At 44.1% G+C, this 23,383-nt stretch overlaps 1 protein-coding gene across 1 annotated transcript in view; it reads left to right on the plus strand.

Moving 5' to 3' along the window:
* Window positions 1–23,383, plus strand: part of DIAPH2 (diaphanous related formin 2) — a 490,290-nt gene that overhangs the window by 245,740 nt on the left and 221,167 nt on the right. The window contains exons 13-16 of the mRNA XM_083160814.1: window positions 1,764–1,880; window positions 7,977–8,095; window positions 8,653–8,717; window positions 11,355–11,459. Coding sequence (XP_083016940.1) covers window positions 1,764–1,880; window positions 7,977–8,095; window positions 8,653–8,717; window positions 11,355–11,459 — 406 coding nt within the window. The remainder of the gene's footprint in view (window positions 1–1,763; window positions 1,881–7,976; window positions 8,096–8,652; window positions 8,718–11,354; window positions 11,460–23,383) is intronic.

A 23,383-nucleotide genomic window follows, 5' to 3' on the forward strand; every position in this document is an offset into this window, starting at 1 on the left:
CGCCTAAAGTGGGATGTTGCGCTCACACCAGAGGGGAGGTCAATTCCCAAAATATTAGACAGGAAACAAAAATATTTATAAGAGTATCATTTGTTATTGTTTATTTATGAGAGTCATTTACATGTTAAACGTCCTAATATTTAATGAGAGAATCCATATTTACTAATTGTAATACCCAATGGGTCAATATTTTATATTTATTTTATAGTTTATTTTTTAATTGTACTCTAGTTCCCCATATGTTCCCCAAGGACCATGAAATAGGTTGGTTTTATTTTATCTGAGGGGACACAATTCGGTTTCTTGAAAAAAATGCAGATAAATGGGTTCATCATTATCTATATTTACAATGAGGACTTAAAGCTTTTTAGGTGGTGAGGGGACCTCAGCCCAACATTACATTTGTTCAGGTCTTTAAATTATGCCAGAGCTTTCTGTAAGTAGACAAAAAATACCCCCCCCCCCCCCCCCCCCTCATATGACATTGTGAAAAAAATAATACTTGCATGTGCCTCAAAAACAGGGCGTTGTCTCATTGTAATGGGCGTGTTCTTGCAGGAAAAGGCTACCTACACTTACACAGTAATGCCTCTTATACCATATTATGCCACACACAATAAAGCCCCTTACACTGTATTATGCCCCACACAGTAATGCCCCTGACACTATATTATGCCCCACATAGTAATGTCCATTCTAATGAAATCTCTGTCAGGGATTTTATGCTGCTGCTGTCGTGGGCCTGCTCAGCTATTTGGTGCCAGCTTCCCCTCCCAAAATGGCCGCCACCTCTCATAGCATCCTTCAAAAGGGATTCCTCTGAGGTGGGACAGTTTTAACCGTATTCCAGGAGGATGGCCAGACTAAATGGCGTATGAAATACAGTGGGCGGAGGCACCCTGTGCATTTGCATGGCTCACCACAGCCCTATAAATGGCACTGGGCGGTGCGCTCACTAGTGATACCGGGCTTACAGTGTGCAAGTAAGTTGTTAGGCGTATTGATATTATACTTCATCCTTTACACCTATCTTTACCCCACTCATCTGAGACATTCATATTCTATGTACAAATAAGCCCCTTCATACATAGGAAAGACCATGTTATTCTCCTTCATTTATATGGCGCCTCAGGAAGTCCACGGTGCCTAAACAGTAAGAAGAAAATAAAAGTAACATACAGCAGAGAACAATGCAGGACATGGTCTACACACATTGCGGCAGTAGCAGTCACCGCCTGATTCAGCGGTTCATGATCCATTTTGCAAGTTTTTAAAGGGTGATTTCTTTTTCGGTTTGGGCGGCGACAATCCACTCCCAGCCGTCTGCAACTTCTCAGATTAGTGACCCGTGCTGAATTAGACCCAGAGTACCATACCTCCCACCATCATGGTAGCTGCCTGCAGGAGGGGCCTCTGTGGGTGCCAATGCAGCACCCAGAATGGCCTACAAATTTCTATGCTCCAGCGAAGCCGCACCCCTTTTTTCACTATGTGGCGGCATGGTCAGCACTCTGTAAGCTGCTGGCCTTGTCCCCAGCCCATCTGTCGCTGTGAATAGATGCTGCGTCAGGCAGGGAGTCTCCTGACTGTCTTGATGTACCCTATAATAAAATGTATCTCATGTTCTGTGGCCCTTCGACCAGTTAGCAGATGTCCCTAAATGTTCCCCTCCCCCACACCCCATTTCCTGGATGTGATACAGCAGTCACCATTGTATAGCAGCCATTGCATTGTGTAGCAATGTTCCTTCACTCTCTGTTCACTGACATAAATGAAGTCTATCATCTGCTCTACAACATGCTGAAGGACACGACCGCGGAGCCGTTCCTGCTCTCCATCCTGCAGCACTTTCTCCTCATCCGCAACGACTATTACATCAGGTAGGAAGAATTGTTTAAGTCCTTCCCTGTTCTCTGGGTTTGTGCGGCAATATAATAATAATAATAATAATAATAATAATACAGAAACAAAGGCATTCCAACCCAACCCTGTCCTTGCTTCTGGTAAATGCAGATTGGGTTATTATCTTGCTAACAACGCTATCGCGTGACAATGACCGCAGCTGGAACATCAGGTCCCGCTGAGACGTGTGAGGTCACACAGACGGGAAACGGCGTGCCTCAAAAAAAGTTTTGTACAGTACATTTGTCCGTGAAGATATATTTTATTAACTCCTAACGCAACATTCTACCATAAAAATAGTGTTACTCGTCCTTCGCAGTGGGGGAGGGGGGTATGTGTGCAGGAGGCGGCAAGAAAATGCTGGGTCCGCCTCCTGCACGCTCGATCCCGCCTTGCCTTCCGGGGGGCGGGCAGCTGACTTCACCGGATGTTCACAGAGTAGGGCACCGCTAATCAGAGCACCACAGAGTGCGAGCGCTTCAAAAATCATTCCATGGTCATTGACCGTTGAACAATTTAGGGACCCCATGCAAGCCTGCGGATGGATGTTTATGCAAAACATCCCTTCTCAGGCCTGCGGGGATATTCGGCATTCTGCAGGGGCGGGCATTCCCACGCCTGGGGGTTGTGGTGTAACTTGGAGTGTCAGGTTTCATGAGCTGTGGACGGAGCTTTCTGACCAGAGGAGAGACAGGAGGAGGGAGAGAGAGCTATTGGAGACCCAGGGATCCCAGCGCTTCCTCCTCTGCACCTGGGTATAACCTGTCATCTAATGAGGGTTCTATGGAGAAACACAGACACAGGGTCCTTCTTTGTCCTATCCCTTTGTATAAGTAGTACAGAGGTTGCTGCTTTTCATGCATGTGACAAGAAAAAATTATATATATATTATTTTTATATGTGTATTTTAGGGTTGTTTAAGTTGTCTGTCATTACAAGCACATTTTATAAAATAGTTCTAATTCAATCAGATGGAGCTGTAAACAGTACCCAGGCATTATTAAATGAGTAGTTTAAATCTAATATACACCATTGCATACCTCCCAACATGCGAGCGGGAGGAAGAGGAACACTGTATGTGGGCATGGCCTAGCAGTAAGGGGGCATGGGCTATACTCACGCGGCTCCAGTGAGGTCACACCCCATCTTCGCCGCTGTGGGGGCATGGCCAGCAGCTCTGTCTCCAGGCATGCACACAGTGTCTATTCACCGCAAAGCAGCACCGGGCAGCGGGGGGACTCCCAACTGCGCGCCACGGGACACTGACGGCCCTGCACAGGATGCAGGACCATCCCAAACAATTGGGATGCTCCCGTGAAAATCGACAGTTGGGAGGTGTGCCATTGGTTTAAATTTAATATACACAATCCATATCTCCCAATATGGACAGTACTCTCTAGTTGGACTTATGTCTTATGTTATGATTGCATTCACCTGTGCTGAAACACCTTACTCATTGATTTATGTATTAAGAGGGATTTCCAGGTAGTACCACTTTGACATTGCCTAAACGTTTTAAAAGCGGTATTTTGAAACAGTATTTAAAACCGGTCTGAGCCTTCACATTGCAGCAGATTACCGTTTTAAATACCGTTTAAATACCATTCACATCAGTCAACCCGTTTAATCCCCTGAACACATTTCAAGGCAGCCAGCCTATCACAGGTCTGTAATCTGTTGTTTTTACTAAATACCGTGTCAGAGCCATTCTCACTGCATAAAGAACGGCTCTGAAACGTGTAGGACTCTGCTTTCCCACTGCAGCCTTAAACGTTTTAAAATGGGAAAAAAAATGGCAATATACCGATAAACAAGTGCGGTGAGAAAGGGGTGTAATAGAGCATTTTGCCCCTCCTGGAATGGGTCATGTTGGTGACATAAACCCTTCATCCTCTACCGGATCCCCCACTTACAGTAAGTGCTCCCTAAGCTTAGTCCTGCCCTGACCCAATGTCACCCAGATACTGTAACTGTGCCGGACGGCTTCCAGGTCTGTGCCACCACCCCCCCCCCCCCCCCGTATAATAATTCTGCCTGCGCTAAACTCACCGTGACATTAGTGCTGTGCTAGTTAAACCTACTGTAGTCCTCCGATATGAGATGCAAATTGAATTTGTAATTAATCATTTTCACCAAGCCTTATGGTACCAGGTCTTATTTTGCTGAAGGTTACATTAGCAGGTGCCAGGAAATCAATAGGCCCTGCTAGGTTTTTTTTTTTTTTTACATAAACCAGTTCTATTAATAAAAATAAAGAACGCAAAAAAAATCACCTTGGTTTCGTAATGACATTGACGAGCCGTTATTGACAGCGATATGAAAGCCGTGAAATGGATCAAATCTCTCTTGTACGTTGCATCAATACTTAGAAGCGTGTCAGCCCTATATTAGCAGCAGGGGAACGTCTTTCCCACTAGCTGAGGTCTGCGGGCTGCCCTGCAGCATTTCCCCTGGGAGTTGGGTCTACTAGATCTGCCCCCTTGTGTTCACATTCTGTATTACATTGCACGATAAAGTACCGGGCAATCAGCTCCTATCATTTTTAAAGACTACATATACCTATAACACTACCCAAACCTATAACACTGCAGTTATGGAGCTGACTTACCCCATATTATTTGAAAAGCAATTTCTGGATTCAGCCTTTGATGGGCCTGGGGCAGTTAAGATGGGGGTGTTCATACTCCAATCCTCTGACACCCCCCCCCCTCTTGGGCGCCAATGCCCAGAACTCCGTTGGTATGCATTCCCTGGGTTGAAAATGTCTACGGTAGGTCGACACTTGAAATTGGTTGGCATTAAGTACACAAGCTTGTGTACTCCTCCCTGTGGCCATAAGGCTGAGCCCCTCTGCTAAAAATCTGAGGTTAGAACAGAACAAAGAAACATTACAATAATGTCAATGCAAGAAAACCAACTGCAATCAACTAGGAAGCGAGGAAGAGAACTGTAATTATGAGAGAGGGAGAGACCTCTCCATTGTTATCCTGCTGCTCCACCCACCCCATGCATGTAATAGGCTGATCTGAACACAGCAGGCTGTCAATCACAAAGACACATCCCCAATGCCTTGACCAATTGAATTTGCAGTCCCTTCACTGATAAGGCAGGCACTTTGCCCATACATGTTACAATTATTGTATACAACATTGTATACAATATCGCATCTCGGTTTTGCGATAAGATGAGATGAGATCTAGTACAAAAGTATGTGCAGTACATACTTTTTGTACTAGATCTCATCTGATCTGATCTCATCGCAAAACCGAGATGCGATGAGATGCGATATTGTATACAATATTGTATACAATAATTGTAACATGTATGGGCACCTTTATCTGCCCTCGGGTTTAATCAGCCTTCAGCCGTATTAAGCGATAAGCCCACCTTCATTCAATACGCTTAGATCACAGGGCCTAGAAATGTATTTTTGTTGTTCAGCCTCCAACCATTTAATACTTGATATAGAAATGCATAAGATGCCATAACAACTACATGTAATTTATTAATAATTAATACATTACGAGCTGTTTAAAATATATATATATATATAGAGAGAGAGAAAATGCTCTGTTCCTGGACTTCCCTGGTATTGTATGATTGACATGACCTGTGGTAACACACCTTTATTATCAATTACCTAGCTCCCCACAGGTGATGGCAATCATTCATTACCATGGAAGTCCAGAAACAGAGCATATTCTCCCTGACGGAGAGGGTCAGGTCGACAAACAAGATATAGTTCATATAAAACAATATTTCAAAACATGAACTATTGGATAGTAATTTTATTCTGAAAAAAAGAACCAAGTATTTTAAACAAGCCTAGTGTCATTTTACTTGCTGATCTGCATTAACTGCCTGTATCTGGGGATTATTGGTAATACCTACCCAAGTGTCTTAACCCTTTGAGTGCCAAGTGAATTCGTCAAAACAGGTCTGAAAAATTGCCAAAGACGTTTATTCACCATAGTGACCTGTTATGTTACATAGGAAATTTTTATTTGAATTTATATAACAAATGTGAGCGATGCTAGCATTTTTAGCGGGAATTTAGCAGATCTCACAGAGATCTTGGCATTCGAAGGGTTAATCAATGTAATGAGCAGATGACCGGTTTTTGTTCTAGAACTACAATATTGGGGTACAGGCAGCCATTGATCCTTCTAGGACCAGACAATTGCAGCAGCATTATAATTATTAAACTTAATCCCCCAATATTTAACGAGCAAAGCACTCGCATGCAAGAGTGTTTTACACTCTCTCCTGCAATAAAGACAACTCCCCGCCAAGACTATTGTGTGTTGCGAAGCTACGGTACAGGATCCGGTTGCACATTCCAATCACACATACGGCTAATTCCAGTCGTAAAGCAGCGTTAGTTTCTGCAAGACGTTTGCGAAGTAACAAAAGGGACAGATGTGAATTTTGAATATTCTAATACAGTCCTCTGTAGATTCCGCATTGTGCGCAATGATTAACACATTTTTTCCCTCCCATAAAATGAGTTTCCAGCTGAAGTGTTTGCTTCTCCTGACTATTGTCATTTTATTTTTCATTTTCCAACGAGAGCGGCAGCTGACGGAGAGGGTGTAGCCCCCGTTACAATTGCAGAACCCCCCCACCCCGCCCTGCTGCGCAGAGTACAGTAAATCTGCTTATAATGCACACACGGATGTGCTTTGTCTCATTATTGAATAGTTCATTTAATCCCGATGAATGGGTGAAGGACTGTCATTTCATTTTACATAATAACCAATTTTTGGATTTCTCTCCTTTTTTCCTGTAGAGAAAAACATAACACAATAGATGTGAACGCTCCACACTAAGGTTCTGCCAGCTCAAGGGGTTCTCTTACCCAGAAGGGAATAAAGTGCCTCAATCTCCTATTTGTTGCCATTACATAGTTGTGCCCCAAAATATTTTCTGGCATGTAAACATAAACTGCATTCTCAGGTGCAACAGCCAATGGGGTGCTTGGTTTCATTTTCTTATCAACCCTTCACAAATTAAATTTGTTGTTGTGGACGACACCAGAAAATCACTATGGGGGGGGGTATTCAATCTCCCAACGCTATTCCCGACGGGGGAAATAGCGGCGTGGCCCTATTCAATGCTGTCTTCCTCAACTTTAAAAGCAGTCGGGCCCGTTCTGCCGAGAACGGCTGGGAATTGTCGAGCTTCTGGCCGCAGCTTGACTATTTCCATCGGCTTCTTATGGCCACGCCCCCTTTTCGGCACTCGGCAGGCGGGACATTGAATCCCGCCTGCAGAATCACCGTCGAGCCAGCCGAGAACGGAACAGGGATCAGGCCAGCCCAACAGTTGTGATCCAGAATTGAATATCCACCTATATCTTCGTTTGAAAAATATCACAAATTAGGTTTTGAAGCAGAAGAGGAAACGATGCCGGCTATCCGGACTTGCAAAATCTCTATTAATCATTACAGGATATTTTAAAATCGAATAAAAAACAATCTGAAATCTGACAAGTTTCAAAGACATCTCTTGGAAGAAATCTGTGACCTTTATGCATTTATAGCTTGGTTGAAATTCGGATTTATTAAGACACGAACTTAATTAAAGCAGTAATACCACACAGATTATTTTTTTCTTCCCTTGACCCGCAAGTTTAATACCTCTTTAAGAATTCATGGATTCATTTTTCTTACCTGTTTTATATGACCTATACTAAATCTCTCTGGAGCAAATACAAGTATGGCTACCAAGATTGCGCAGAGGGAGTAAAAATTCAGAGGGGCGTTCCGAAACTTCTCTGCTCATTCTGTCACCTGCCGTGTGACTGTGGTTGCCATGGTAGTCCAAGACATTAGAAAATATTGCATTAGTAATAGCAGCCTGATGGGAGGGATGGAATAAAGACAAATGGTAAATACTGAGATTATAAATAGCGTATCACTTTTTTTTTAATGGGATTGTTACTTTATTATCTACTTTTCATAATTTGTGTTGTTGTTTTTTTTCTTAGTGGGTGTACATACAGTACTGTAATACTTGACACATTGTTACCGTACTGTTACCACAAATAGCATCTCTGTTCTATTCATCATCAGGCCACAATACTATAAAGTAATTGAGGAATGTGTTGGACAAATTGTGTTACAATGTTGCGGAATGGATCCGGATTTCAAATACAAAGGAAGACTCGAAGTGGATTTCGGTCATCTGTTTGGTAAGTGGCGATAATACAACGTAACGTGTTCAGGAACTTGTCTGTGTGTGTGTGTGAATCTGTGGGGTTTTTCAAGGTTTTTTTTGTCCTGAATGTCGACATGGACACTAAAAAAAAGTGCACCGCGTCCTCTTACATAGCTCACTGCGCTCGGCACACTATTTTATTCTCCCACCACACCCTAGTGGATGGCATGGCATGAAATATCGCCTGTTGGCACATGTCCGCTCAAATAAAAGTGAAAACCCTATGTCAACCTTTTGAATGTCAACGTTCCCCATGCCGACCTAATTACCCTGTCGACATAATAACCCTGTCGACCTTCAGTCATGCCGACCATGCTTGTCAACCTAGTGATGTCAACCTAATGCTTGTCGACTTAGTTGTTGTAGACCTAGGGACCGGTATCCCATTGACCTAGGGTATGTCGACCATTCTTAGGTGTCGACATCGTCACTGTTGACCATTAGTGGACGACCTACTTTAGTGACTGTCGACACAGTCATTGTCTTTATTGTAACTGCCAACACTGTGACGTCACCCTTCTGTCTCCGCAGACACCTTGGTGGATAAAGCGAAAGTTGAAGAAAGCGAACAGAAAGCGTCCGAATTTTCCAAGAAGGTGAATGCATAAATCACGGTCATTTAAATCCTAGACAATTGGTTTTCTGTGATACGGACACTTTAGGAAAGGCTGTTTTTCCCCTCCGAGGCTGGAGACAGCTATTGATTGGCTGTTGGAATCGATGTTTGGCAGCATTTTTAACATGATCCTTGTCAGGATCACAAAGGTCAATATTGATGTATTAGGTCGGAGCTGCTAAGTTGGGGGTGATGTTGTGTTATTCTAAGATCTACTGCCTAAATTCCGGAGCGCATTAAGGGCAATAGTCTTACGTGTGTGTTGCTAATGCCAAATCCTGAACATAACAGAATCAATCATTTGTTGTCTTATTCCTAAGTATGGTTTTCAGTATTTTTATTCCTGCTCCCAATACGGTTCATTCCGTAACAGCGCCTAAAGTTTTGCGCAAACGCATCACCCGCAGGATAGCGCAGAGCGGAATATATATATATATATATATATATATATATATAGTACAGTGTGCGAGCCGGCACTCCCTTAACGATATCAAAGTGCCCCAGGTGCCATCCAACAAATACTGGATATGTGCAAAAAACTGGCGTCACTCCGAGGGCTTGTAATCAGAAAAACTTCTTTTATATATGTATATATATATGGCACCTGGGGCACTTTGATATCGTTAAGGGAGTGCCGGCTCGCACACTGTACTGTTCACCAGGATCACTGTCAAAGCGATTCAACCGGAGCAAGGCACCCACCACAGTTTCTCTGCACGCCACCAAGCTTTACATCCCGTGGATTGCAGTATGGAGAATCTTCCCCCATCTCAAGCTGGCTGCCGCACTATGCCAGCCACCAAGGGGTTACTACATATGTCTTGAAGAAAATGTCGTAGTGACATTGAAACGTCGACTTTGTGACATGTTGGTGTAGACGTTTTTTTGCACATATATAAAAGAAGTTTTTCTGATTACAAGCCCTCGGAGTGACGCCAGTTTTTTGCACATATATATATATATATATATATATATATATATATATATATATATTATATATATATATATATATATATATATATATATATATATATATATATATATATATATATATATATTGCACTTTTATTATATATTATTCCTGGGTTACAAAGAATGGACATGGGAGAGTTCAGCGAATATACCAATGAATCAGGCTACAGCGGGAAGCTTAAGCTGATTTTGCCATTAAATTATTAAAATACAGAAGGAAAATTTGGTACTTGTGTAATTTCACGGCGCGAGCATGGCGCCGCGCTACTTACGGGTTCTGCGCTCGCCACACTTTAAAAAATAAACTAAATAAACTCCATGCCAACTTGGATAATTCATACCCCCACTATCCACGTTGGCATGGAGTTGATTTTAGATAGCGTGGCGAGCGTAGCGAGCCCCGCAAGGGGACACAGACGCACGGTGCCATGCTGGTGCCGTGAAAGTACACAAGTACCAACATTTTTTGGGGGGGGGCAGGAAAATGAAATAGGTGATCTTCTGGTCTTGCTTTGCATGTGGCTTGGGGGGGGGGGGAAGGGGGGTTCGGGTTAGGGGGGCTGGCTTACCCCTTTAAGTCCCAACATCTCTGTGAGAGATGTGCAAAATATCTGCTAAAAATACCAGCGTCGCTCACATTTGTTATATAAATTCAAATAAAAATTGTTCTGTACAAAAAGATTATATTTGATATATCCATATACTGTAAAGCAGGCATGTCCAACGTTGGCCCCCAGATGTTGTGAAACTACACATCCCAGCATGCTTCGCCACAGTTTTGCTATTAGTGAACGCTAAAACTATTGCAAAGCATGCTGGGATGTGTAGTTTCACAACATCTGGAAGGCCAAAGTTGGACATGCCTGCTGTAAGGTATCCATTCAGAATGGGCATGACTTAGGTACGTTAGTGAAGTGAAAGTCAGATAGGTGGAGGTGGGTTTAGGTTTTGGGGGATTGACTCAGAGTGGGAATCCCAAAGGTTGATGTACTGTATGATCATGATGGGTTGAGAAAAGCCACAGCAGTCCGGGTACAATGCAATAGTCAGAGGAAGGTGAGTGGGCCTCAAAAATTGATTTAATGCATGGCTTAGAACTTGTACAGTAAAGAATGATTTTCAAAAACTGGAATGATTTCCTTTTTGGTTCTAGTCGGGTCGGGTGGGGTGGAGGTTGCTCCTGAATAGGGAACTGGGGATTATTGAGGAAGGGATATTGGGGCTGTGTACGGTATAGTACAACCAGGCAGGGGAGGAACACCCAACAGAGATGCAAATTCCACAAACTTCAGGTGGATTCGGATTTCTGGAGAACCGGACCACACATCTCTACTTATAAGGGTATAAATCAATCTGTCCTAGTTTATGTTCATAGGTAGGGTGGTGGTGTCGCGGAGGTCTCGCCTTCTGTAACAATTCCTGGGAAACAGCCCCAGGAACTAGTTAAACCATTCTCAATTCCCCATATTCACATATACAACGCACTGCTTTAAGGAGACGAACGAGAATGAGTCATTTATTGAGCATTGCGCTTTGCTTAGGCAGTGGTCTTCTTCTTCAGACCTGTACAAAGAATAAACCTTCTCCTCGTACGCTGGGTGCGGGGTCTATTGGAAATGATGACTCTCTGCTCTGGTCTTTGCAGTACGACGAGGAGTTCACCGCAAGACAGGAGGCACAGGCTGAGCTTCAGAAACGCGAGGAGAAGATCAAAGAGCTGGAGACGGAAATCCAACAGCTTCGGACACAGGTGATGAAGCAAAACTCTGACATTATGTCTGGGAAATTCAACATATACTTGTATGAATAAAATAAAGTCAACAAGTCATTTGGGGGGGGGGGGGGGTTACCTACGTTTCTACAAGGAAAATGTAAACTCTGTTTACCACATGTTATACTTTTTAGACTCAAGTCCTGCACTCTCTTTCTGTCCGAGACAGGGACTGGTGTCCTTAAAAAGCTAGCTGAACTGTATTTGTGCAATGAACTTAAAGAATGGGTGACAGTCATATGTTGGAGTCTATTAATACTTTCTTGAGTAGGGTGTTAGGGTGTGCGGAGCAGGGGCAAACGCAGGATTTTCAGAAGGGGGTTTCCAGAGGGGCGGAGCAAAGCACAGAGATGGGCACTTAGGTGACCCAGTATATGCCGGGTCAGTTAAAGTATTACAGATAGACCAAATGTATAAAAAATAATAAATATATATATATATATATATATATATATATATATATATATATATCAGGGATAGCGGCGGCACTCACTTTCAAAAATGAGGTGCTGACTCCAAAGAGCACAGACACAAATTTACATGACGTTTCGGTTTATTAACCTTCTTCAGATAAGGTCTTAGACCTTAGCATACCGCCCATTCTCGTGTACCCCTGAAGAAGTCTCTTCGGAGACGAAACGCGTTGGGTATATCATATGCGGTTTCAAAGATCAAAAATTGTCAATATTTTATCCATATTTTTAATAAATTGTCATTAAGAATGTTAAATTGTCTATCTGCCTAATTGGAGCACTTGACAAGGTGGTGGAAATCTCAGTAGCGCCCTCCACATTTCACTCTCTGATATATATATATATATATATATATACATATATATACACACACACACACACACACACACACATAGGGTGGGGGAAGCTTTGATGTCCCGCGGGTGGTAGGGGGTATTATATCAACTGCTCAGCATGTAGGGCCTGGACCAGTAATTTTCACTAATTACCCCTTTACTGCACAGATGGTGGCATTGGGCTGAATAAAGGGGCCCTGATACATAACTTCCAGGGTGGTAGAGGATGTTTAATACGCAGAGGAGGGGTGTATAGTGGAGTGGGCTTATTATTCATAATTTTCTGGTGGGAGGACAGCTTGCTTGACTGCAGATATCTCCAGTTCCCGGAAATAGATTACTTAGATTTTAATAAAATTAAAAACTAGAGATTCCCACCTACCAAATGGTATTAGGGACTAGGGGATTAGGAGGCTGAGTAATCTACCAACGATAATATAAAACTATATACCATCAAAGGGGGAGAGTCTCAGCTTTTGGAATATACCCTCAGAAAAACTCTACGTTAGACAGAACCTGAAAAATCTGACTGGGAAGAGAAATTAACAGGCTTGGATGGGGACCACTGTTTTGAAGTCAGATATTTTCGGTTCCCAAGGGCCTGTTTTTAAAATTCTTGTTCCCATGGGAAGAGGGGGCCCTCAGCTTTCAGCCTAGGGCTCTTAGACTCCTAGGGGGGTTTCTGGGTACTCAGAAACTCCCCCTGCATGCGCCACTGCGGAGGATAGGAACAAGTTTTTGATTACCACCAACATGGTCAGTGGAAGCAGAGGATAGCTCCTTGTGTTATGAGAGTAGGTTATTTGTATCACTCTCCTCGCCAGGAGGAGTTACTAGCAGCAACAGGCCTTGGGAAATGTAGAGTGGGAAGTCGAGGCTGGGAAGCATCTCCTATAATGTAGAGGTAGTAAGGGGACTGCTGAGGGCGGCTAAGGATGTATCTCCTGTATTGTGATTGGAGCAGAGGTCTGATGAGTGTGGCTTATGATTTATTCTGTATATGATGTTCTGTGATTGGTTGAAAGTTGTGTACAGTGTGGCATTGAACTTGGGTTCTACCTATTGGTGGAAGTAGGCTGCACAGCTTGTGATTGTTTGAAGTAACTGTGCAGCGAGGCTGCACAGATACTTCCACCAATAGGAATGTATTTAATGTAATGTGATTGGTGGAGGGCCCTGCACACAGGAACTTTATATGTACATAAATGAATAAGCAAAACCGGAAACAGTGACGTACAGTTGAAGAGGACAAGTACAGTGCACATAACCATAGCTGCATCAGGGGGCAGAGAACAAGGGATCTGTGGTGCCCTATTACAGAGTATATAACCCAGGAGACAGTGACTGACAGCTGTATACAATAGAGGCCAAGTACAGGGCACATAATCATAGCTGCATCAGCAGAGGACACTGACATAAGTATCAAGGGGCAGAGAACAAGGGATCCGCAGTGTCCTATTACAGAGTATATAACCCAGGAGACAGAGACTGACAGCAGTATACAATAGAGGACAGGTACAGGGCACATAATCATAGCTGCATCAGCAGAGGACACTGACATAAGTATCAGGGGGCAGAGAACAAGGGATCCGCAGCGCCCTATTACAAAGTATATTACCCAGGAGATGGTGACTTACAGCTGAATACAATAGAGGACAAGTACAGGGCACATAACCATAGCTGCATCAGCAGGGGACACTGACATAAATATCAGGGGGCAGAGAACAAGGGATCCGCAGCACCCTATTACACAGTATATAACCCAGCAGACAGTGACTTACAGATGAATACAATAGAGGACAGGTACAGGGCACATAACCATAGCTGCATCAGCAGAGGACACTGACATAACTATCAGGGGGCAGAGAACAAGGGATCTGCAGCACCCTATTACAGAGTATATAACCCAGGAGACAGTGACTGACAGCTGAATACAAGTACAGGGCACATAACCATAGCTGCATCAGCAGAGGACACTGACATAAGTATCATGGGGCAGAGAACAAGGGATCCGCAGCGCCCTATTACAGAGTACATAACCCAGGAGACAGTGACTGACAGCTGAATACAATAGAGGACAAGTACAGGGCACATAACCATAGCTGCATCAGCAAGCTGCAATGACATATGTATCAAGGGACAAAGAACAAGGGATCTGCAGCGTCCTATTACAGAGTTATATAACCCAGGAGACAGTGACTTACAGCTGTATACAATAGAGGACAAGTACAGGGCACATAACCATAGCTGCATCAGCAGGCGGCACTGACATAAGTATCAGGGAGCAGAGAACAAGGGATACGCAGCGCCCTATTACACAGTATATAACCCAGGAGACAGTGACTTACAGCTGAATACAGTAGAGGACAAGTGCAGGGCACATAACCATAGCTGCATCAGCAGAGGACACTGACATAAGTACCAGGGGGCAGAGAACAAGGGATCCGCAGCGTCCTATTACAGAGTATATAACCCAGGAGACAGTGACTTACAGCTGAATACAGTAGAGGACAAGTACAGGGCACATAACCATAGCTGCATCAGCAGAGGACACTGACATAAGTATTGGGGCAGAGAACAAGGGATCCACAGCGTCCTATTACAGAGTATATAACCCAGGAAACAGTGAGTGACAGCTGAATACAAGCACAGGGCACATAACTACAGATGCATTCGCAGATACCACTGATTTAAGTATCAAGGAGGCAGAAAAGTGGAATTTGGTGCCATCAAAGATGGTTTAAGTAAGAGAAGGAAAAGCAGATGAGGGCGGAGGGTCCTGCTCATAGGATCTTACTTTTTAAATGCAGCACCTGTGTTACATAAGAAACAATATGCCAAATGCATTAACCCCTTGGGTGACATGCCCGGAAATTTTCCAGGCTCAGCTGCGCTGCGGCGGCGGGCTGTCCAGGAAAATTTGTGGTGGTGTCCAGGTGTGCACCACCTCTACAGCCCCCCCCCCCCCCCCCCCCACCATCACCCCCACTTTCCTTCCATACGATCCCCCACTTCCACGAGCCACGTGACCAATCAGGTTATTCGCACTGCGACCCCTCAGGAAAGACCCGATCAGGAGGCGACCGGGATGCGCCGGCTATTGAGAAGCTCCTTTAATCAAGTTTCTGCGCTGTAACATAAACCCCTAAAGAACTTGTGAACAATCAGAAAGTTGCTTTCTAAATCACATTACAATTATCCTGAATGCATTAGTGTTTAATGAGCTGCAGCCCTGGACATCGTGGAGCCACGGACTCAGAAATATGTACACGCCATCGGAGGTTTGTAACACGAGCTTGTAAAAAGGCTCTAAAGCAAATGGCTATCAGCCTACAACAGACATGGGCACTATGAGGTTCCGTCTCCATATTTACAGATAAACAGATTTATATATATATATATATATTATTTTCTAGAAACGATTATCCCCCCGTTAGTTCCTGGGCTGTTCCGTATCTATGTTCCGTTTTAGCCAGAGCGTCTTATGTGCTGATAAAGCAAAGGATGTGGGCTAGTCTTAAGTATTGTGGTTACGCAGTGATAGATGATGGTTTACTGTTTCTGGGAATCATTATACAGAACAATAAGTGGCCCATTCTAGCACGTCTGTGTGCGCTGTAGAAACGCGCACTCACACCTCAGTTGCAGCTATAATCTTTATTAAATGTATACCTCATTACCCAACTGTTTACGTCGCGAGTTTGGGCTATGCCTTCTTTCTATCCTAGAGGGGGCCTGGATGCTTTTGGGGCCTACCGGCCTTGTAAATCCTCTCCACAGTGCCCATATGCCACAACTTCCCTCATAATGGAACGTACACAAATCGAGACCGTTCCCAATTATGATATAATAATAGACATTAACATATGGGCGGGGACTACTATAGGGAAAATGCTGCCAGAAACCCATATGTGCATTTTGTTTGGAGAGGGATGCAATCAGATCCCTCCCAGCAGCCTATGCACAGAGGGGTCCCAAGGGCAGAAACCTGGAAATCCCAACATTGCGAAGTGAAGCTTTTATCGGGAGGGCTGTGCTCAGCGATAACCCAATTATACAAGTACAATCGGAATGACTGTTGTTGGCGCTATCGTTTCCACTTCAGATCTGTGCTTATCTGTCATGCTTGGTGCCAGGGGTTTCATGCTTGATGCCAGGGGTTGTATGCTCTGCCAGGGGTTACACACACTGTGCCAGGGGTTGCATACTCTGCCAGGGGTTACATGCTTGTTGCCAGGGTTACATGCTCGTTGCCACACACACTCCTGATTGGCTGCTGAACCGCGAGCTCCAACTGTCTCGCAAGCTGCCTTGAGTTTTGATAGAAATAGCCGTGCCCCGGACCAGATCTGATTCAGCCGGAGCTGGGTGGGTTGTCCATCGCTCTGCATGGCTGTTGCCAATAACGTAAGCCACCACTCTGCCTGGCGCGATCTGCTTCCTGGCAAATCTGGTTGCCTGGAAGCAGTATCTGTTCGCCATGGCAGTCTGGCCCCAAGAGTTTGTCGAGCCCTGATATACACACATGTACACTATAACCTCTGTTCATTCGTATCTTTATACTGTGAACGGTTAAGTTCTTAAGTTGTCATTTTGGCATTCATTGAAAAAATTTCACTATTTCTGCCATCCCCAAATCCTAATTGAGACCATCTAAGCAAGTACGGGTTGGTGGGACTACTAGCTGTAGGGGAGATGGATCAGACAATCAAGTTAGATAAATTGGAGCAGTTTCCCATGGCAACCAACCAGCTATGACTGGAAGCAGATGGGCAGTTTACTTTATGTCACTCAAATGTTTGATACAATTCTCCCAGAAGGTGTATGGGGAAGCTACTGTATGTTGTCATTAAGCAAGCCAGAGGGGTCAGTGATAATGCACCAGCCCATCGGCTCCTAATTGTTAAGTTACAGACTTTTTACAAAAAATGACTGTTAGGAGCTGACTGGCTGCTGCATTATCACCCTCCGCTGTAATAGGGCGTACACACGGTTCGATGTAGTCTCAATTTTTGAATTTTGCTTATATAAGTTCGCTTTCGATTCAACCCCGATGGAGTACCCCTCCCCAGTTAGGAATTACTTACAAGGGTGGTGCCTCTCTATCTAGAATCAGTCTTAAGGAAATGGAAATCTGGAGCTTTGTGCAGCCGGTTTCCCAGTGTCCAAAGAAACTGAAATGTACTCTGCAGAATGGGGGTTTATAGAGGGACAAGGATGTGTCTCGGAATATGTGGAAATATTTTTTAATAATTGTGTATATTAGTTAGGGCTTCCTAAGACTTTATGTACCACCAAACCAGATGCTATGTACAATATTGAGCAATGTGTAATTAATTTAATACAGTGAGGTTATATAAGAAATGCCAAAAACACTTTGCGTTCTGTGTGTGAGTGGGCAGCTTAAATATGGCACAGTGTGGCACATATTCCCCTTGCCAACCTGTACTCTGTGCGCCATCTGCAAATGTTTTTACTTTACTTGTGTTAAAGCTTTCATATTATGTTAAAGTATATAGTTTAAAGTTAAGCTGGGGTTCCGTATACCCACATTAAAGGCATCTGTGTTACCACCAAGAGCCATTCACGAAAAATACCCCAACCATGAGCTGCGGATGCACCACTGCTGAATTCGCCACTGTCATCATTGTAACACCCCCTGTGCGCTTGCTGTGACACCCCCATCCTCCTTCCCCACCGCTGGTCATACTTACCACAATCAGTGTTGTAAAGTGGGCTTCGCTTTACTGCACTGCGGGTCACAGGTGCAACACAGAGGCCCCAAAATGATAAGAGGGGGTGGGGGGTGGGGGTGTGTTACAGGATACAGCTCCCTGGCGATGGGCGCTGACAGTATAATGATATGTAGAGTTGCCGCAGATTGTAAGCTTCCAGGCTGCCATCAGAAATCGTGGGGCCTGGGACTGAGAAAACAGGTCGGGCCCTGGCGTGACTGATGATACCTCCTGTGTCCGCAGAACTGGTGCCTCCAGAGGTGTCTGCTGCAGCAAGGTTCAAAATTCAGATAGGTTAGCCACACCCACTGCCATCAACTGCCATTCCAAACTGACTCACTGGCAGTTGGTGTGGCTCTCCTATTTGAATTTAGAACCTGCTGCAGCCCCGCCATTGGGTTAGTCTATACTGGATAGACTCCACGCCTGGGCCGCCTTTCTGTCCGGGACTGGGGTTCCAGCAGTCCCCCCTTGATGGTGGCCCTGGAAAGCTTAGCTGGCCAGAGATTCCATATATATCACTTTATTCCATATGCAGAATGGATGACAGACATAATATGTGCCCTGTTATACAGTATCCGAGCACCCGAAATAGCTGGTGACAGCACAGTAGCCCGAATGGTTATAACTCCGGTACAAATGCTCCTCTGCAAATGGGGGCTCAGCGCAGGTGTTTAGCAGGAGGCTCAGTAACAACATCCAAAATACTTTTTATGTTCTTCTATTGCCAATACATATAATCTTCAATCACTCATACTGCCGGGGGAGTGTGTAAGGAGGCTGCGAGAGCCGGTCACAGTTTGTATAGCAGCAGTAAATAACAATCGCTGCGTTATGTACAATACACCTGCTGTATGTCACAAAGTTTCATATACTGGAGACAGAGAAAATATCTTTTTTGCCCAGTCAGCCAAACAACTGTACTTCACCTCCATTGCTTGTTGACACAAATGCCGTTAGACCTGTGGGGCTTAGGGCTGACCAAATAGGAAGAGACCCCCCCCCTCCCACTCCCCTGGGGATGGAGCTGTTGGCAATGTGGGTGGAGCTAATGTGGGGACGGGGCCTCACTTGGTGCATAAACCAATATATAAATATATATTTTTTTAAATGTCAAAGTTTGTGCTGTGGGTGAATGTCGACGCATGCAAACACTCAGAGAGAACATACAAACTCCTCACAGATAAGGCCCAGCTTGGAACTGAGGGGCAGATTTATTAAGCTCGGTGAAGTGATAAAGTTTCTATTTTTTATCACCAGCCAATCAGCTCCTATCTGTTAAGTTACAGGCTTGGTTTGAAAAATGACAGGTAGGAGCTGATTGGCCGATAATAAAAAACCAGACACTTTATCACTTCACCGAGCTTAATAAATCTACCCCAGAATCTATAATGCCGCAACAGTGAGGCAGCGGCACTAGCCAATAGGCTGCCATGTGTCTTTGTACTGGCCTGAGTAAATCTAGCATTCAGCTGCTTCCAGCCAATAGGAACACTGCTAATAAGGTGAGGGCAGTGGTTCATGGTGATGTATTGTGTTCTGTTTATGTATACGAGTCTGTACGTCCGTAGCCGCTTCCATGAGCGTTTACCAGTTTTTGATTCTGTAATTTTACAGACTAATAACTTAAATGCTGGTCCCCGGAAACATGCAGGTAATTAGCCGCATCCTGCGGAGCGTCAGCGGTAAGCTGAGTACTGTAAGCTGTCTGCACAACACAATCAGTACGTTGGAGAACACTTGTAACGTCCTACAGGATGTGCTCACAGCCTGACGCACACTTCTCCTGACGGCTGTGTAACGAGAGCAACAATACAGATGTCTCAAGTTATTTTAGGATTTGAATCGCCCCTGTCTGGATTCTAAAGTAACATAGGGCCGCTTTCTCTCTTCCAGGTTGGTTTGCAAAGCACATTTGGTTTGCTCATGGACAAAATCATGCTGCACTGCAGGTGGGGCAGATGTAACATGCAGAGAGAGTTAGATTTGGGTGGGGTGTGTACTTCAAACTGATATCTATATTGCAGTGTAAAAATAAAGCAGACAGCATTTATCCTGCACATAAACAAAATAATATGCCCGAATCCTGCACATGTCCTATATGTTCTGTATTAATGTGGAGACTCCGTCAGCTTGTATTTGCACTCCTCCAACCTGCCCCAGGGTGTTATTTATAGCGTTAGCAGACTGCCCTAATAATAAAATGACTATTAATATTATTATTGGTAATAGTATTGTAGAGGTGTTTTGCAGACATTCCTTGTCACCTTTAGATTATAAAACCATTCTGTTTGGCCTTATGGATATAGGGCTTGAGCAGCAATGAGCATTCTGCCTAATTCTGTTAGAAATGAGGTGCGCATCTTAATGTGTTTCTCGTTAAGGACTCAGCACAATTTATTTAAAAAAGCACAGTGACTAAATTATTCAAGTGCATTTATATTAACCACAATCCAGATTATATAATGCAGAGGGTCCAGCCTGCAGAGAGGAAAGCAGATGCTCAAACAGCAACACGGTACTGAATATCGGGGGCTTGCTACTTTTGGTCATAAGGGGGGGGGGGATGACAGACGCAAGAAAAAGTCCCAGACTCTTCTACCCATGTACACGCATCAGAGACATGCCAGGTGAACACCATACAGGTGCGGCTTGCTTATTGTTAACATGGTTATGACAAGACAATAAAATATAGTTCTTTATCATCATTGTGCTAAAGAACTATTATCAAATACAGCACCCACCAGCCCTATCTGACTCATAGGGTGAGTTTTAATAGGATGAGAGAATCAGAAAGTGAGAGATTTGGTGAGAAATCTCCAGGTTTCTTAAAGCGGCAATCATTTACACTGCAAAATCAAACTGGATTTGCAGTGTAAATGATTGCCGCTTTAAAAAAAACCTGGAGACTTCGTACCAAATCTCTCACTTTCTGAATCTCTCATCCTATTAAATCTCACCCATGGTCTGCATCCCTGGGCTTACCACATCATACAGGGAGAATCCCTGTAACCATGCAATACAGAGAGCGTCCCAGTTAATGCCACACAATAAGGAGAGCATTGCTGTGATCGCCACACAATGGGGAGCGTAGTAGTCCTGTGACTGTGTGCTATACATATTCCACCTTAATGTCTGTTGCACAATACAGAGAACACCCCATTGTCCACCACACAGTGCAGAGAGCATCCCTGTGACTTCCTTCCAATTAGACTTCACCTTCCATGTTTTTTTGTTTTTTTTCATGGGGTCAGGGGGTGTAATGTATAAAAACTATTTTGCCTTAATAGCTTAATTGTTTTTATCTTTTACCAAGAGCTTATTTTCCCAATAGTTCACAGTCGTAATCCTCATCTATTGGAAAGAAGTAGCATTTTCTGTTTCATATAAAGGTTACTGTATACCTGGGGGCACGTTTATATTCAGCTTCCTCCAGGAGCAACGCAGATCAGAATTTGGCAACAAAAGGCCATTAGAAGCGCCCGTCTCCTCCGACAGACTGCCAGCCTCACCGACCCCTGCTGCCCACCATCAGAGGCCGGCCTTGATTTGTAACTCTCATCCCAATGCCCAGCTGACCGCACTGACGTACATGGCGTTGGCTAAAACTGCAAGGGATTAAAACTCGTGTTTTTATTGCTGTCATTAGCATCTCAGACTCTCTTAATGCAAACAATCAAGGGGCCTTTAAATCGAGCATGTAGCTAAATATCTAATCAACGGCCACAGTCTATTGATCCCACTAACGGCCCTGAATGAGGCATTGCCAGGAAACCGTCTTCAAAGGAACTCTGTAACGATATTTAAATAATACATATGTATTATTTATTAAATAGCTTTTGATCTCTGTCAGCGTTTTGATCGGATTCAGACGTTTTCAGAATCCAGGTGGAAACTTTGGGTTATTGGCCCATTCTGCTGGGCTTCGCGTAAAGATGACTAGATAAATAGGTATTCCGCACATTTCTGCGACCCCCCCCCCCCCCCCCCCCCCCCCGCAGTTAATAGTAAGTAGATATGCTAAGACTTAGGATTTAGCTAGATGGAGAAATGTATTTAGAATTTGCCAGTAGCCAATAAATATCAATTCAGTTTGAAATGACACTAGGCCGGACACTTGTGGCCAACGATCGTACAGCAGCGATGGGACTACGATGACTCAATTCAGCGAAATACGGGTCCCCCTTGGTGGGTGGGCGGTCGATTAGGTGGTCCGAGGTGGTGTGGAAGTCTTGCACCCTTTTCCGAGAGCCTCCTGTCCACTCCAGGATGGTAGTATGTGGCAGGGGTGGTAGATTTTAGTTGGGGGGGGGGGGGGGGGGCATGGCCATATAGCAAAACCGTAGCAGGGCTTGCTGGGATGTGTAATTCAACAATTTTGATCAACAATTTTGAACTATTATTTAATTAATCTGCGCTTTTGATGTCGCCTGTATTCACCCTTTGTTAAATAGACAAGTGATATTAATGGGAAATCAAATTAATGAATAGGCGTTAACCCTTGGCGTAATACAGGATAATGTGAGAGGTTTATGGAATTATATTATATGATGCTGGGACTTTTAGTTCCACAATAGCTTAAGAGCCAAAGTTCCCCATGTAGTAACACTACAGTACCTGTAGATGGCGCTGTCACAGTTTATCAGTGGATGGCATACAGTCAGTGGAGAGACCTGATTTGTATGGACACCGGGAAGATAAAGATCAGATGGGGAGATCAGGCCGAGCGCGACAAATGGTTTCAATACAGGGATTAAGTTAATTCCTTGAAGGTCCTGGCTATTGATGAGTGTATATTGGTATATATAGATCTGTAATGGATAGTAGTGTTCCTATGGCAGCAGGATTTCCTGTAAGGGCTCCTGCGAGTGCTATACATGGTTCCTGCAGGCCACTGGGTCGACATACTGAAAGGTCAACATGGGTCTAGGTCAACATGGTCTAGGTCAACAGTCAAAAGGCCGACTTGGGGTTTTTAAAAAAAAAATTTGAGCCGACATGTGCCGACAGGCGGTATTTCATGCGCTACCATCCACTAGGGCTTGGAGGGAGAACAAAATAGTGCTCCAAGCATGGCGAGCGCAGCAGTGCACTTTATCCTGTGTCCATATTGACTGTGTCAACATTTGGGTAAAAGAATAGTGAAAAACCCCATGTCGACCTTTTAACTGTCGACCATGTCCCATGTCGACCTAATGCTTGGGTCAACCCAATGACCTGTCGACCATGCCCCATGTCGACCTTATAGTATGTCGACCATACAATCGACAACCCAGAGAAATAGTGGGTTTTAGATTATATGTCAGAAATTGCACATTGCTGTCAAACAGGTATAATGTGCAGCCACTGTAATATTGTGA

Source organism: Crinia signifera, chromosome 9 (genome assembly GCF_055691185.1).
Source record: "Crinia signifera chromosome 9, ASM5569118v1, whole genome shotgun sequence".
Taxonomy (NCBI): Eukaryota; Metazoa; Chordata; class Amphibia; order Anura; family Myobatrachidae; genus Crinia; species Crinia signifera.